The 17800-nt window shown below is 47.8% G+C and overlaps 1 protein-coding gene across 2 annotated transcripts in view; it reads left to right on the top strand.

The window, feature by feature from the left end:
- Positions 1 to 3721: 3721 nt before the first annotated feature.
- Positions 3722 to 17800, top strand: part of PCNX4 (pecanex 4) — a 32365-nt gene continuing 18286 nt past the window's right edge. The window contains exons 1-2 of one of the 2 annotated variants that reach the window (XM_058655370.1): positions 3722 to 3922; positions 14770 to 15513. In XM_058655370.1, coding sequence (XP_058511353.1) covers positions 14825 to 15513 — 689 coding nt within the window. In that variant the 5' untranslated portion in view covers positions 3722 to 3922; positions 14770 to 14824. Of the gene's footprint in view, positions 3923 to 14769; positions 15514 to 15997; positions 16018 to 17800 lie in introns of those variants that run through there. The other variant, XM_058655371.1, reaches the window with a different exon arrangement.

Raw genomic sequence — 17800 nt, 5'->3', positions numbered from 1 at the left:
GAATGTGGCCCAGCAGGTGGCAGGCAGGGACCCACGGATCTGCCACCTCTCTGGGCGTACTTCAACAAGCCTGGATTGGAAGCAGGTCGAACCCAGCACTCCAGTACGGAGACAGACATCACGAGCTTACTGCTGCACCACAAAGCCATTCCTGATTTTCCTGGCAACTGCTGGAATAATTTCCCCCAAATTATTTGCGTGACACTTCCGCGAGTTCATAGCTCTGAGGCATTGTCTGTGGATCACACATTCTGTAATTCCCTATGCCCTTATTGTTCTCCCACGTCATGTTTCAGTAAACACTTCAAGGATGCTGTCTGACATTGTCATCTACAGCTCACCACGGTCCTTAGCAACAGGAATCACTTTGATTCTCCGTTTCAATAAATGTTACACATACATTAGCCAGAGGCTTGTGAACTTTACTGATTTTTTTTTCTTAAGAAAGTGCAGGGTTGGCATATAGTTATAAAACACATACAAATATGAACAGCAAACACATCCAAAAAAAGAAAAAGGCTGGAATAAATGGCTGGGTCATATGTAAGTCCCAGGAGAACAATGATTATAAATACAGCTTTTCCACAAGAGCGACTCACGCTGCGAGCCTACTGTGCTAAGCAATTTACAATTATTTAATTCAATTTACCTAAGTCTCTGGTGTTTAAGTTCTCTTACTAGCTCCATTTTCCAGGCATGAAAACTTAACACCAGCACAACGAAGTAATTCCCAAATCACAACATAATGAGAGGTGGTGTTCAGGTTTGCACCCAAGCTTCTGACTCTGCAACTTTAGTCTCAACCACACTACCCTCAAATATCCGAAGAGCAGTTGATGCTTCAAAGATGAGCAGTGAGCAAGTCTTCCCAGTGGATTAGGGTGGATTATGGATGGGGCAAGGACACATCTTCCCATACTTTATAAAGTCGTTAACTATGAACTACACAAAGTTCTAGCTGCAAACTCTATCTTCGAAAACAAGAATATGTGCACCATTGACACGGCATGGAATATTGTTCCATATGCTTTTCCTCCTTCCAAAAGTGTACCTAAAGAAAAATTAAAAGTCTGTCTTCTGGGACTTGCAGCAGGTAAAGCCACAACCAACAATGCTCGCATCCACATGGGCACCAGTTCGAGTCCTGGCTATTCTGCTTCTTGCACAGCTTCTTGTTGACAGGCCTGGAAAAGCAGTAGCAGGTGAACCAAGTGCTTGCGCCCTGGCTACCCACGTGGCCAACTGAGATGAAACTCCTGCCTTTGGCCTGGCCTATCCCCGGGCAATTGTGGCCATTTGGGAAGCAAGCCAGCCAAAGCAAGATCTCTCTCCTCCTCCCTCTTTCAAATAATTATTTTTTTCAAAAGTATATCTTCTCAAATCTATAAAGCCTTGGTTTTCTATTAATATGGACACAAGAACTTTATCCCACGTTGACCTTTTCCATCTCCTGGATAGCTAGGAGCAAAAAGCTCCAAAAGGCTGCATTCACACTTTAGAGCCAAGGAAATCCTGAGTCGACAGTGCTCAAGTCGCCAGAAGCCACCCAAGTGCACAGCACGGCCAGTGTCCATGGGCAATGACAGGGACCGCCGTTCCGACAGACGGAATCACAGAAAACCAGTTACGGAAACTCTCGGGCGCCCTGGGGTGGGATGAGGCAAGGTAAGGATCAAACTTCAAGGAGAAGGGGAAAGCGGGTCCTGGGTGTATGTGTGCCTTCTTAACCAGCCTAACCGGCTTTTCGTGGCCGCCTCATAGATTGCCAGATCCCAGACAAGGGCTTTATGCATAGGTCAATCTCTTTATTTGTTGGGCTATGGGAACAATGCCTTATTTTACTAATAGAAAGCTATCTCTGTAGCACAATAGCTACAATGAGAGGGTTGTAGACAGTACCTGTATAAACTATGATATGTTGCAGGCTTGAAGTGAGTCACACAATTTCTTTGGCTCCCAAACGCATGTAAAATTTCCATTTACACTATATCACAGTCCATTAAGTGTACCATATCATCGAGTCTAAAAGAAACAAATGTACCTACCTCCATTAAAAACTATTTTCTTGCTAAAAAATACTTATGGTCTGAATGTCCAGTGAATCCTAATGTCTTGCCTGACCTTGGGTGGCTCATGTCTGACCAGGGCAGCTGTGGCAGTTTCTTAATCTGTGACAATAAGGTCAGCTTTCCTGAAAGATCTCTGTGTAGCATGCCATGCTGATTGGTGGAACCTCAGCCACAGCACAACTTCTTTCAAAGGCAAAGTCCGTCACCTCAGAGCCTGCTGCTGCTTTACTAACAACGTTTATGCAACATCTCTCCTTGTCAGTTCAGCCTTGTTCCCTCAGCCCCTTTGCCAGTGAGTCTATATTAAGGAGCTGTTTGGTTATCCGAGGAAGTTACACACCTGTACACGTTTTATCACAAGGTTGCAGCCACCCAATCCCATCTCCAGGCTCCCACTTTGCACGGAGAACCTCTGGGTGGGCAAGCAGCCACCTTCACCCATTCTCTCCTATATCCTCCGGATCAGCACTGGACAGTGCACCTTGCGCTGTTGCTAGGGAAACTGTGTCTTTAAACCTCATAAGCCGACCTCCACCAGCTACAAAATTTCCTTATGCAGTAGTCTCACTTTAATTCCTTCATGGTTTAGATTTTGGCTCCAGAAGACGTTGTGTTATCCAGATCGCTAAAACGCTATCTCATAACAGCAATACCGCTGTTTTTGGTTTCTTAGGTGTGTTCCCTGGAACACATTTTCGTCTTCCTAGAATTTTCCCCATGCATTCCAAACACGGCTCTTTGGTGCAACACACTGTTTTCGACCTATTTCCGTTTTCCACATGCCTTCCTCGCTAAGCTTTATCATTTTTAGCTTTTGATTTAGAGATCGAATTCCTCCTTTCACTTTAACATTTCGTTAACTGACCCAGTTTCAACACTCGGCCTCAGGGATCAGGGAAACCCGCCAGGGGAGACTCAGTGACGCAGGAGGAACACAGCCATTTGCATTTTAAGTCCACTGACTTACATAAGGACAATCCGTGCGGTCCCCAGCCACAAGGTCAATCTCGCAGATCCCATCTCGTCACAGACGATACAATATGGAGAAAGTCTGAGCTACTGCGAGTTACCAAACTGGGACCCAGAAATACAGTCAGCACTGGCTTCGGGAAAACGGTGCTGACAGACTTGCCTAGTACAGGGTTGTCAGAAACCTTCCGTTTGTTAAAAATGGCAGCGTGTGTGAAGCGATACAATGGGGGCGCACTCAAGGGAGGGACGGTTAACGCAGTTGTACTTCTTCCAAGCCGACGGCCAATGCAGCGGCACACATAAGCACTGTGTATGACGATTCTTCGGCGGTGACTGCAGGAACGCAGGCGTCCTTCCCGCATTCTGTTGGGTACCACGTCGCCCGGCGCCTCCAGCCGGCTGACAAAATGGCGGGAGAACGTCATGTTACCAAGGCAACGACGCTCCAGCGTAGGGGCGTGGCCCGGGCGAGCATTCCGGACCCCGCTTCGCGACCACACCTAGGACCCAGAGGGACGAGCCCGAGCGCGGCCCCGTGGGGCGCGAACCCGCCTGGCGCCTGCGCAACTCGGCCGGCGTGGGTCGTCGGGAGCGAGCACGGCCTGGGGGCGGGGCCTGCACCTGCGCAGTCGGCCGGCGTGGCCCGTCGGGAGCGAGCACGGGCGGGGGCGGGGCCCGGCGCCTGCGCGCGCAGCTCGGCCGCGGGCCGCAGCCATGGAAACGCCGGGCTGCCCGGTGTGGCAGCTGCGGTGCCTCGGTGTCGGCGTGAGGACCGCCGTGGGCCCCGTGGGCTTCTCGGCGGCATCCCGGAGCCCAGCCTGCCTGCAGGGATGCCGTGCCCGGGACCCCTGAGTGTCGCCTCTACCCTCGGGTGACTCGAGGTACGTTCGGTTTCCTCCCGAGCCCACCCGGGGAGCTGCCTGTGTGCGGCCACGCCGTTCTCGTGGCCTTTATTTTGCAGTTATGAGACCTGTAGATGTGATTATTGCACTTGGGGGCACGAAAAATAAACGCAGGCCTTGACGATAGACATCAGCGTGATCAACACGGCTCTGATAGTGTGCTCGGGCTGTTTTAACCCGCCGGCCACCTTTCCTCGCATCATCAGCATTTCAGGTCAGATCGACATCTTAGCAGTTTAGCTGTTTGGGGCACCCGTTGGCTATTCTTAAGTTTTCTCCAAAAGGATGCCAAAAATAATCAGGTAAAGGAACTCTTGAGAGCTCATTGGGATACATAAATAACATCCCATAGAATTAATCTATGTAAAGCGTACATCTCCTGGTTTTTTAAATGTTCACAGAGTTGTGCAGTTTCCGATCCGTCTGGAACCTTTCTACACCTTTAGCGTTCGGCGTCCCTGCCCCCAAGCCCCATTGTCTCCACGGGGTAAGGGGTGCACAGTCCTTAGGCTAGGCAGCTGCCGCGTGTTTTACTACCTTCTTTCCTGTGAATCTTGCACTGTGTGACACCTTGTGGCTGGCACATAGCGTGAGGTTGTCAGCTGTCACCCATGCTGTAGCGCGTGTCCAGGCTTCGTTACTGTGTGTAGCCTAACGAGCATCCGGTTAGGTGGTGTGTCACGTTTTATTGATCCATTCAACTGTCGATGAACTTTGGTTTCCAGTTACTTCTTCTGTGACTATGTAGGTACTGAGTTTTTCTGTAAACGTGTTTGCATTCTCTCGTGTGTGTTCCTAGGAGGAGATAGGCTGACCCATCCCCGAAGGCATTGGTCGCTAGCAGTTCCAGACTCGCAGGAGCGTACCATTGCATGCTTTATGCATAGTCACACAACAGACTAACTTAACGTCTACTTAGTAACGTCAGTTAAAATCTAATGCACACGTTCAATGACAAGTCTCTTGTTTCTCTACTAAAAGGCCTCTTGCAGGACAACGAGCGGAGGCTGTCACACTTAAGGATGGAGTGCTAAGAGAGAGCGTGTTACCTTGGCTGTACACAGGCACAAGCAAGTCCCAGGTCTACCTATGTCACAGATAAGTCCTGGCAGGTCACTTACTGTTGCTACTTGAAGGGGAAGAAGTTACATTAATTAATGTTTCACGCATCTCCCACACCAGTGAGCATCCCGTTACATCAGTGAATATTCCACACACTACACACTTTAAGGGGGTGGGTTACACACAGTATTAACAAATTTTGTTATGTTCATCGCAGCATTCAAGTAGGGAATATAAAACAAAGAAAGGATTTGTTTAAGGCAAAGACAAGGTTTGAACTGTCCTTTTATCTTTTGGAAGATTTGGGGGGTGGGGTCTGCACTGGGACCTGATTGTTCAAAGGGACAGGGTTTAGTAATGCCCTCTTCTCTGCCCTGTCCTGGTGTTGGGGCACAATGGGAGTGGAAGTGCTGACCGAGACACAGCCTGTAGCCAGAGTGCGTTGTCGTAGCTGGTGCCCATTCTTAAGGGAATCGGAACTCTGTAAAGTGTTGACCTGTGTGGACTCTGCGGATGGATCACTTGCTTTAAGAACAGTGACACATTTGATGTACATTAACAGTGATCAAAATGCAGTCTTTGTACTCATTGGCATCTATCAATACTGTTTTAAAACCAAGTTGATGGGGTCCAGCGCGATAGCCTAGTGGCTAAGGTCCTTCCTTACCTTGCACGTGCTGGGATCCCACATGGGCACTGGTTTGTGTCCCATCATCCCTGCTTCCCAGCCAGCTCCCTGCATGTGGCCTGGGAAAGCAGTTGAGGACGGCCCAAAGCTTTGGAACCCTGCACCCATGTGGGAGACTCAGAAGAGGCTCCTGGCTCCTGGTTTCAGATTGGCTCAGCTCCAGCCATTGTGGCCACTTTGGGAATGAATCATCGGATAAAAGATTTTCCTCTCTGTATCTGACTTTCCAATAAAAATAAAAAAAAAATCTTTAAGTTAAAAAAAAGTTGAAACCTCAAAAACAAACAGAAAAAAGGGAGAAAATTGACATAGAAAGGAATCAGTAAGCTACTTAAAGAGTTAATATCCTTCAAGATAACAATTTACGCTATACTAGTAGGAAGTGAGCGGTCTAACAGTAAACAAACAAAAAAGAACATGAAGAGACAACTCACACAAAAATAAAAGCAGCGTTTATTTACATATATACAAACACATGTTAATGAGTATTCTTATAGAAATATATCATATTCACGAAGGAATAATATTCAGTTTTCAAAAGCGATATTCCGAAATTCCAGAGCTCATAGAAGCTCGGAAAGCTTTGCTGGATGTGGATGGATGTACTGGAAGGTAGCACGTGAGAGTGCAAGAGTCGCAGTGCGGAGCGCTCAGGAAGTGTGTGATTTCAGTGTTAGTGCACGATGGCTAGGGAGGCTGGCTCCACATAGGAGAGCGCGCTGAGCGTGCGAGACATCGAGCCCGGCTGTCGGCAGCAGTGCCCACTGCTGCAGCCACAAGCTGCAAGTTCCTCAGAAAGACAAAGGTGGAGCTGCCCCAGGATCCAGCAGTTCTACTTGGAGGTGTTTAAAAAGGGTCAAAATCAGGAGCTTGAAATGTTTGATAGCCTGTGTTCATTGCTGCATCGTTCAGAACGGACCAGCTGTGCAAACACCCTGTCTGTTCATATTGGGTGAGTGGCTAAGAAATAAGGTGGTATAGCCACACAGTGGAATATTTCTCAGCCTTACAATACAAGCACTGCAGATGATATTTATCTGAAGTATCTAAGATAGTTAAATTCACAGAAACAGTAGAGAGATGGTTGCCATGGATCAGGGGGATTGAAATGGAGAATTACTCAGGGGGCATAAAGTTTGACTTATGGCTGAGGAGTAGATCTGGCATGTAGAACTGTGTCTGTAGCCAAGAATACTGTGTTGTATGTTCAGAAAAATCTCAAGAGAGTAAAGAGAGGGAGAGACACAGAGATTTTGCCGTGTGCGTGTTCACTGCTCACGTGGTTGCAGTGGAGAGCAGGCCGACCCGAAGCTGACCTTGGGCTGTCTTCTGCTAACTTCCCAGGCCATCCACAGGGAGCTGAATCCAAAGTAAAACAGCCAGAATGTGAACTGGTACCCACATGGGAAGCTGGCCTTGCAAACGGAGAATTAGCCAGCTGTGCCACTGCAGCTGTTGCAGGGTGCGAGCGAGATCACACCAGACATGTCTGAGGCTTGTTAAGGAGTCTTTAGTAACCAAGCTTGGTGATAATAGAACACAATAGCAAATCACAAGTTCATACAGCAATCCAACCAATCATAATCCCAAAAGGAGCAAATGGTCATTATCCTTAAATCCATCCATTAAGCTGAAAACCTATGTCCCAACTTCCCCAACAACATAAGTTATCCTAAGAGACATGCAACGAATAACCGGGACACACAAAGAACCTGGACACACTTACAAAGCTGCAGACATTCACCTTTCCCTGGCTTCTCTGCCCACATTCCACGACTGCTAGGTCTCACCCCTCCTGGAACTCCTGACAGCACACAAACCAGAAACGACATTATTATAACCATTGCCCCATCTAAACAGTACACAGGGACCATGCTCAGGGGATCACCTGTCCTGGGTCAGCCAAGAGTCGAGGTGCTAGCGTAATGGAAGCACCTGGCCAGAAAGAAAGAGCCAGCGAGAGAGCCCCGGTTCATGGCCCTTTTAAAGGGGCTTGTGAGGGGAGTGGTTACACGACAATGCAATACCGTCCCCTCTCAGTTGATAGGTGAGTCACAGGTGGGCAGGAGCGAATACCTAAGTGTTGTGAGTTAAGGAGTTAATTGGTGCTCGTTAGCATGGGCAGGAACAGGAACAGGGCTGGTAGCTGAAAATGCTTAGACTAATTGGACTTGTCTGCATCCAGTATCCTGGCTAAATTAGGACGTGGGGGAGTGGTTGAGGATTGAATTATCTTGCATTGCTGTTAGGACACACCTTGAGGACAGAGGGTAGGGGACCCAGCCAAATTTCCTGTGCCCGCTATCACTGGCTGCACCCCATAACATAGCAACCCCATGAAGTCCAAATTTAAGAGAACAAAAAAAAGTGGACTCAGTAAATAAAACCAGTCAATAAAAATAACAGTTTGTTTTTTAAGTGTTATTTATTTGAGAGGCAGGAAGAGAGAAAGAGTGGTCCTCCATCCACTGGTTCACACCCCAAATGGCTGCAATGGCCAGGGCAGGCCTAGGCAGAAGCCAGGAGCCAGTGGCTTCTTCCAGATCACATGTGTGAACACTTAAGATGTGTTGCATTGCTTTCCCAGGCACAGTAACAATGGACTGGTCAGAGGTGGAGCATCCACGTCTCTCACTGGATGCTAGTGTCACAACAGAAGCTTAACGTGCTATGCCACAGCTGGCCCCTGTGCGGCTTTTTGGGTTTTGTTTGTTTTGTTTTTAAGTAACCTTTGCTAAACAACAATTATGTAAGTGCTAAAACTTCAGTATCTAGGTTGTAGGGTTTTGCATTCTTCCTGAATTTAGTTAACTATATATTTAGTATACCTTTTTTTTTTTAAGATTTATTTATTTTTACTAGAACGGCAAAGTTACCAAGAGGAGAGACAAAGATCTCACCACTGGCTCACTCCCCAATTGGCTACAGTGGCTGGACCTGGGCCGATGCAAAGCCAGAAGTCTCTTGCGGGTCTCCTATTTGGTTGTCAGGGTGTCAAGGACTTGAACCATCCTGCGTTGCTTTCCTAGGCCATGATCACAGAGCATCCGGGACATGAACCAGTGCTCAAGGGGATGCTGACGCTTGAAGGTGGAGGATTAGTCTATTGAGCAGTAGCGCTAGCACCTCTTTCTTTCTTTCTTTTCTTTTCTTTTCTTTTCTTTTCTTTTCTTTTCTTTTCTTTTCTTTCTTTCTTTTCTTTCTTTCGATTTTCCGTCTGGCATTATGTGGTGGTGTTGCCGGGGTGGTATCGTTCTTACATCTCTTGTTGATGATGCCTGAGAACCAGGGCCAGGGTTCCCATGAAGCCAACCCTGGGGTGTGGTTTGGCGGCCCACTTTCAGAGAAGCATGGGACCTAATGTGGTGTCCTATGCCATCTGTATCCCCTAAGCTCTCTTTTCCCAGATCTTTAAATTACTGCCATACAAGTGCATCCGTCCAACTGGGAGTTCACGTTCTTTAAGAAGGGCTGCAAGGTTCTCAGAGAATTTTTATGATGCTCATTTGAATTTCTGCTGGTTATCCCACTTGACATTTGGAAATATTGTTAAATGGAATTTTTGCTTCTTGTAAGGAAGCCATCTTTAAGTCTTTAAATAGTATTTACTATCTGGGGTCTATAATTAAAATGAAAAGTCTAGTGATGCTAACTTGTCATAATTTTGTCTTTACTATTCCTTAATGGGTTTGCAGTATCCACCATTTGACATTTAAGAAAAAGATCCTTTCTTCAAATCAGTCTTCTAGTCTGACTGTACCAGCTGCTTGAGTTTTCCTTGCTCATGTCTGTTCATGACTTTTTCTTCTTGACTGGTTACCTTTGTGGTAGAGGCCTGGCCAAGGTTGGAGAAGAACTCACCTTGGGGGCAGCAGCCCACCAGAAGGCAGCCGTGGGGTCTGCCACAGCAGGGGCTGCGGGCTGCGCAGAGAAAGGGCTCTGGGGATTGGTGCAAGCGGCGCTGCTGAGGGAGTGTTGACATGGGTGGATAGGGTGACTTCTAGGGAACTCCAAGGTCCAGGCCACTACACTTGCAGGTAAACAAGGTGGATGAAATGGGATGGGTTATAAAGGAGAAACATGTCTGGGTCCGACCGAGGTTCCTGCCCTCCTGGGAGACATGGGCTGGGTTAAGTAGCATCACCCACTGCCCTGCAGCATTCATGAAAGCCCGAGCTGGAGGGCCTGCTGGTGGAGCTAGACTGTAGTACCTTGCAGTGTAGTACCTGGCAGTGGGGCAGGGGCTGGGCCGTGCAAGGCTAGGCCGCGGCATCAGCCAGAGAACGGGCCTGGAGGTGGATTCTGTGGGGAATTTGTGGGCTCCTGTCTGGTACTGCACTGGTTTGCAGGAGAGCTGGGGTTGGCAACAGGCCATGCCAGGCACACCCGTGGAACTCACCGCACCCAAGTGGGAGCTGGGGTTAGCAACAGACCACGCTGGACCATTCCACAGTACCCACTGGCATGGGCAAGAACCAGAACATTATGCAGGCCAGGCCAGGTTAGGCTGCAGCACATGCCAGCAAATTCTGAGATGGGATGAGCCATGCCAGATCTGGACTACAGCATCCACTGGCATGTGTAAGATTTAGGTCTGGGACTTTCAGGGACTCCCTGCTAGGCTATGGCTTCTGCTGGTGAGTGTGAGAACTGGGACTGGGGGCGGGTCTGGTAGGGGAACTGTGGGTACTCCTCTGCCAGGCTGCGGCTTATGCTGGTGAGCATGAGAGTCAGGGCCAGGGGCGGGCCAGGCTGGAGAAGGCGGCAGCACCCATCGGCGTACATGTGGGCTGGATCTGGGGGTGAGATGGGCTGAGCTAAGCTTCAGCATCCACGGGTGTAAATCTAAAGATTTATTCATTTTATTACAGCCAGATATACACAGAGGAGGAGAGACAGAGAGGAAGATCTTCCGTCCGATGATTCACTCCCCAAGTGAGCCGCAACGGCCGGTGTGCGCCGATCCTATGCCGGGAACCAGGAACCTCTTCTGGGTCTCCCACGTGGGTGCAGGGTCCCAAAGCTTTGGGCCGTCCTCAACTGCTTTCCCAGGCCACAAGCAGGGAGCTGGATGGGAAGTGGAGCTGCCGGGATTAGAACCGGTGCCCATATGGGATCCCGGGGCTTTCAAGGTGAGGACTTTAGCCACTAGGCCACGCTGCCGGGCCCCCAAACAGCTCATTTTTTAAAAAGACTTATTTTTTATTGCAAAGGCAGATCAGATTTATGGAGAGAAGGAGAGAGAGAGAGGAAGATCTTTCATCTGCTGGTTCACTCCACAATCGCCACAGCGGCTGGAGCTGAGCCAATCTGAAGCCAGAAGCTTCTTCCGGGTCTCCCATGTGGGGGCAGGGTCCCAAGGCTTTGGATCATCCTCTATTGCTTTCCCAGGCCACAAGCAGGGAGCTGGATGGGAAGTGGGACAGCGGGATATGAACCAGTGCCCATATGGGATCCTGGTGCTTACAAGGTAAGGATTTAGCCATTGAGCCATTGCATCGGGACCAATAAATAAATATTTATTTATATTGGAAAGGCAGATGTACAGAGAGGAAGATCTTCTGCCCACTGATGGCCGGAGCTGAGCTGATCCAAAACCAGAAGCCAGGAAGCTCTTCTTTGTCTCCCAAGCAGGTGCAGGGTCCCAAGGCTTTGGGCCATCCTCAGCTGCTTTCCCAGGCCACAGCAGGGAGCTAGATGGGAAGCGGGGCTGCTAGGACACGAGCTGGTGCCCATATAGTGTCCTGGCGCATGCAAGAAGAGGACTTGAGGCACTAGGCTATTGCGCCAGACCCAGAACATTAAAAAAAAAAGGTTTTAAAATGTATTTATTTCAAAATCAGAGAGAAGAACAGACAGCACTTTTATGCATTTGTTCATTTTCCCAAATGGCCACAACAACCAAGTGTGGGCCAGGCCCAAGCCAGGACCTAGGAACTCCATCCTGGTCTCCCACATGGGTGGGCAGGGGCCCATTCCTGGGCTATTTTTCACTGTCATCTCTGGCACAATACAAAAAGCTGGGTCACAATTGGAGCAGTAGAAACTTGAACCGGCACTCAGATATGGGGTGCCAGTGTCAAAATCAGCCGCTTAACCCACTGTGCCACACCACTGGCCCTGAAAACACATTTTAAGCAGATAATGTTTCTGTTTTTGTTGATTTTGACAGTTTTCAAAGTCTTCAGTTTGTTGATTTCCATCCTGAGTCTTTAAGATGAGTAATTCTCAATTTTCCTTATGGGTTCTCTTCCAAGAAGCATCCAGTAGACAATCCTGTCCCCTTGTAAAAGGACATCCAGTCGGGGTAACGCATCGACCCACTTAGCTCTTTGGTGGTTCTGAGGATGAAGGAAGCTTTAATTTCGTAATTTCTCTGTTTCTTAAAATAATTTCTCCATTTAAGTTCTCTGCATCCTTGGCTGTCACCTAGTTGCTCCTGCCTTACTTAGCGCTTTGTGCCTGCTCCTCTAGCTCTGCCGTTTCGTGTCATTAAGAGTCCCTGTCCCTGCTCCCCGGAGGACCGAGGGAGTTGGAGTGTCGGGGGAGGGACTGTGTTTATCCCGGTCACTTAGATACCTGCATCTCCTGTCTTGTAATGCCTGAGTTCGAGGCCTGGCTCCAGCTCCTAACTCCAGCTTCCTGCTCACGCAGGCCCTGGCAGGAAATGGTGATGGCTAAGGAAATAGCTTGCTGCCATGCACAGGAGAGACCTGGAGTAAGTTTTCAGCTCTTGGCTGGAGCCTCAGCAGTTGACAGGTGCATGGGGATTGAACCAGCAGATGGGAGCTCTCTGTCTCTCTACCTCTGAAATTAAAACAAAGTTTGTGAATGTAGTATAGTGCAAGAAGCAAATTACTATTGGACTTGCGACATCTTAAAATTCTCCAGACAGATGAGGCTTGGTGGGTAAGACGCCACTTGAATTCCCCACATCCCATATTGAAGTTTCCATCCGAATCTGCCCCACTTCCAGCTTCCTGGCACTGGGAAGTAAGTGATGATGAAAGTCGTTGCATCCCTGTCACCCACCAGGGAGATCTGGAGTGTGCTCTAGGCCCTGAGCCAGCAGTGCTATTCATAGATGTCATTATTTACTCCATAATAAACGTAAGTGAAGATACTTTCCATTTACAAATGCGGTGTATTGAGTATGCGGCAGATTTTTCAAAAATAGTGAATACTCCCTGCTTCCCATTTATTTATTTATTTGAGATGCAAAGAGAAACACACAAGACAGATAAACAAGTGAGAACCCATTCACTGATTTACTCTGCGGGGCTGGAGCCCACACCAGCCACTGAGGCCATGTCTCCCTTCTGAGTGGAGGAACATGGTGGCTGCTGCCGTCACCACTGCCTCCTGGAGTCTGCGCAACAGGAAGTTAGTCAGGTGTCGAAATGCAAGTCCCCCATGGCGGAGTATGGAGATCTGCCCTGGGGCCTTCGGCACTGTAAATGCACATCCCCAGCTTTTCTTTGAAATAGTGATAAATCAAGTCTTCCAACTTAATCATCTGGTTTAAGCTATTCTACTCATGTATTACATGCCTTTGTGTACCAAGGCATTTTCATTAGAGGCATCTCAAGTTTTGGCCCCTGTCTCTAACTACTTTACTAACAATAAAGAAAGGCTTGGCGTGGTAGCCTAGTGGCTAAAGTCCTTGCCTTGCAAGTGCAGGGATCCCGTATGGGTGCCAGCTCTAACTCCAGCAGCCCCGCTTCGCATCCGGTTTCTTGCTTGTGACCTGGGAAGCAGTTGACAGCCCAAAGCCTTGGGATCCTGTACCCACATGGTCCCAGGAGACCTGGAACAAGCTCCTGGCTCCTGGCTTTGGATCGGATCAGCACCAGCCATTACAGCCACTTGAGGAGTGAATCTGCAAATGGAAGATCTTTCTGTCTCTCCTTCTCTCTGTATATCTGCCTTTCCAATAAAAATAAAATCTTTTAAAATCTTTAAAAAAATGGTAACAGTAAGTAAAGAGAACAGTACATTTGAAAAGGTAGCCTCTGTTCAAATAATTGGCCTGTTAATTGACATGAATAGAATAAGTAGCATTTTTGTTACACAGGGAGACAAGAGACATGACTAGGCCCAGGTATTTTACAGAATTTTCAGAAATCATTAACCTGAGTCTTAAATGCTGATTAAAATTACTAACTAGAGGCCCGGCACAATAGCCTAGCAGCTAAGGTCCTTGCCTTGCACACACCAGGATCCGATATCGGCACTGGTTCTAATCCTGGCGTCCCCACTTGCCATCCAGCTCTCTGCTTGTGGCCTGGGAAAGCGGTCAAGGACGGCCCAAAGCCTTGGGACCGTGCACAGCTGTGTGGGAGACCTGGAAAGAAGCTCCTGGCTCCTGGCTTTGGATCGGCTCACCTCAGGCCATTGCAGCCACTTGGGGAAGTGAATTAGCAAATGGAAGACCTTCCTGTCTGTCTCTCCTCCTGTTTGTATGTCTGACTTTCCAATAAAAAACATAAAAAATAAAATGACCAACTAGGGAAAGAGATATTAGGCATTGGAGAGGACTGGAGAAAGAACTATTGGGCAGTAAGTTCTGGAGGACTTTGGAAATTCTGAGACATACCCAGTGTATGTAAAACGCATGCACATATATGCCCAGCTTAATTGTTATCCCTTCTGAATTGTTGTACATACACAGATCAAACACAGGTATCTTTAAACACTGGTGGGTGTGTGGGTGTTTGCTGCTTTCCCACGCATGTTAACAGGCAGCTGGATGGAAAGTGGAGCAGTTGGGACTTGAACTCCCGCCCATGTGGGTTGCTGAACTTTCTTTTACTGTAAATTCTCAAATTGAGTTGATATCTAACACCAAATGTTAAGTTACAAATGTATTGATAAAAAGCAATGATATTTTATGTTTAAAACACAAAAATAACGATGCCAAATATGTGTTAGGCAGTGGAAGGAGGCTGAGAAATGCGATTAAAAAAAAAAAAAAACCTGCCATTGAAAGAACTAAGGTGATAAATTGGAACCGTGGAGGTTTTCTCCTGCGGGCTCTAAGAATAACGTCTCAAGTCGTGTTTTTTCTTGTTTGTAGCATCTGCTGCGTTTAGAACAGGATGCGTCTTTGGGCGTGACCCGGAGCGGGCAGGATGAGTCTGGACGTGCCGCTGCTCAACGACTACAAGAAGGACTTCTTCCTGAAGCGCTTCCCGCAGACCGTGCTCGGAGGGCCTCGGCTGCATCTTGGCTACTGTGCCCCTCCCTACATATACGTCAACCAGATCGTCCTGTTTCTGATGCCATGGGTCTTGGGTGGAATAGGCACAGTTCTGTACCAGCTAGGCATCCTGAGAGACTATCACACGGCCGCCCTTTCGGGCGGGCTGATGCTGGCCACTGCGGCCGCCATCCAGCTCACGAGTTTGTACGCCCGAAACAAATCAGTGACGGTGCGGAAAGTGCGAGCCGCGGGCATCACAGCAGAGGAGGACGAGTATGAATTTACAAGCTGTGCTGGTGCAGAGACTGTCAAATTTCTCATTCCAGGCAAAAAATATCTAGCCAATACAGTTTTTCATTCTGTGCTTGCTGGGTTGGTGTGTGGTCTGGGAACGTGGTACCTGCTCCCCAACAGGATGACCCTGCTGTACGGCAGTCCTGGAGGCGCTGTGGTGCTGTTCATCTTGGGGTGGCTGACGTTGTGTATAGGAGAATATTCGCTCATTGTAAACACAGCCACTGAGACCGCGACCTTCCAGGCCCAGGACACTTACGAAATCACTCCACTCACGAGGCCTCTTTACATCTTCTTCTTTGTTTCTGTGGATCTTGCACACAGGTAAAAGCCTGCCAGATGCTTCATATTTATTTTGTTTTTAATTATGCATGGCAAGAGAGCTCTTCTTGTTATTAAAAAAAAAAAAGCTGATTTTGGGTTAGAAAGCATCAAGAGAAAACTATAAGATAATTCAACACTGTTGATTAGTAAACACAAGTATTCTTTTTAAGAGAAACAATTTTCAGTTTTCTCTTTCATTTCTGATAAGGAACTTTAAATCTTTCAGAAAGTCTGACCGAAATCCATGCAGAGAGGGACACTGCTCTCTGGAGATGAGGGATTTAGAATTGGGATGTGTGAATATTCACATGTAGAGTAGATTTAACGTTTGATTTTATTATAGTAATGGTATACAGGACTGTTTTTTAAACTGATTTGTAATGGAATAAAAAATAGAAAATGAATTTTATGTAGCAAACATAACTGGTGCTTGATAATCCCTTTCGCTTGCCTTGCTAAATCTGACTTTTCTTTATTTCTGTAGATTGCAGCTCCATTTCCCAGGTTAGTGTCCGGGTAGACACATGTAGTCCTGTAGTCATATTATGAATTAAATACTGTGTCCCCCAAATTTCTATACCATACCCTGAGCCCCCGCGTGACTGTGTTTGGAAATGTGGCCTAGGGGGTGGTTAGGTCATGAAGTGGGGCCCTTTTATGATGGGATTGGTACTGACGTAGGAAAGGTCAGTCCCCAGGGAGCTTGCGCTCTTTCTGTACCATGTAAGGTGACCATAAGGAGGTGGCCATTTGGATACCCTCATCTTGGAGTTACAGCTTCCAGAACTGTGAGAGGACAAACTTCTGTTGTTTAACCACCTCATCTCTGATATTTTCCTATGGACATCCAAACTGATTAAGATTTTTTCACCAAAAAATGAACAGTTCTGCTGTAACCACCTCAAAATGCAGACGTGCCTTTGTAAACTGGGTCATGAGTGGAGGCTGAGTTTTGACATGCATGCTAGAAATATAAACATTAATAGCAATTCTGATAAAATCTCAAGTGAAAATGAAGAATGTATCATTGGAAATTGGGAGGAAGGCAGTCCCTGTATAAGGTGGCAGAGAACTTGACTTAGCTGTGTTCTAGTGTTTTGTGGGAGATTGAACTTGCTGGTGATACAGTTGGATATTTAGGTAGGTAAATTCTGAAGCAAAGTGATGAAGGGGACAGCTTAGTTTTCCAGATTGCCTGTAGTAAAACACAAACAGAGAGAGGTGAGTTGAAGGAGTTGTTAAGCGAGAGATTGAAATTTGAAAGATGTGGAAAATCCCCAATCTGTGGGTACCAAAATGCTTAGAAAGCACATTCTTAGGAGAACCCGGAAGGTGTGCCTGGAATGTTACTCGGTAAAGAACTTAGGGAAGAAATGCTGCCAGCTTGAATTGGAGGATGAAATAAAGGCTATTAGGTTTCTTCAGTTTGACAAGACAACAGACTCATTCAACTGCAAGCATGCACAGGGCGTTGAAAGAAAATAAAATGCTGAAGGTCATCCACAGGTCCTCAGGGCCACTGCTGTGATGACGACAGGCCAGGTGACCGCCACCTGACGTCCATGGGCCAGATTCCCCTCTGACCCACAGGAGCAGTAGACCTGCCCAGTCTGTGTGGTGATGCTGTGATGCCAGGGGCAGTAGACCTGCCTAGTCCGTGCGGTGATGCTGTCTCGCCAGGGGCAGTAGACCTGCCTAGTCCGTGCGGTGATGCTGTCTCGCCAGGGGCAGTAGACCTGCCTAGTCCGTGTGGTGATGCTGTGACGCCAGGGGCGATAGACCTGCCTAGTCCGTGCGGTGATGCTGTGACGCCAGAGGCGGTAGACCTGCCCAGTCTGTGTGGTGATGCTGTGACGCCAGGGGCGATAGGCCTGCCCAGTCTGTGTGGTGATGCTGTGACACCAGGGGCGGTAGGCCTGCCCAGTCTATATGGTGATACTGTGACGCCAGGGCCTAAGGGCAGAGGATCTGTCCCAAGCCTGAAGCCTCAATGGATTTTGGGCTTCTTGAGATTCATCACCCCCCTTCCTTTCCATTTCTTTGGGTCACTTTGGATCTTGGGACGGTGGGAGTACTGTCATGAAGACAGGGACCCAAGGATCAAGAGTCCAGGGCAAAAACTTGATTGTAATCTTTCCTTATCCATTCTTCCTGGATCTCTAGACAGCCTTTGAAAATGGACAATTCTCGAAATATTTTGGCTGCAAGAACACCTGGCCTTCTAATTAGACATAGTTTACACATTACATAATCACAAAAAGTCATCAACAAGACTGGCAGTGCTCCT

Source organism: Ochotona princeps, chromosome 26, assembly GCF_030435755.1.
Source record: "Ochotona princeps isolate mOchPri1 chromosome 26, mOchPri1.hap1, whole genome shotgun sequence".
NCBI lineage: Eukaryota > Metazoa > Chordata > Mammalia > Lagomorpha > Ochotonidae > Ochotona > Ochotona princeps.
Note: the sequence above shows the minus strand (reverse complement) of the source record. Positions and strands in the feature narration are given on the sequence as shown.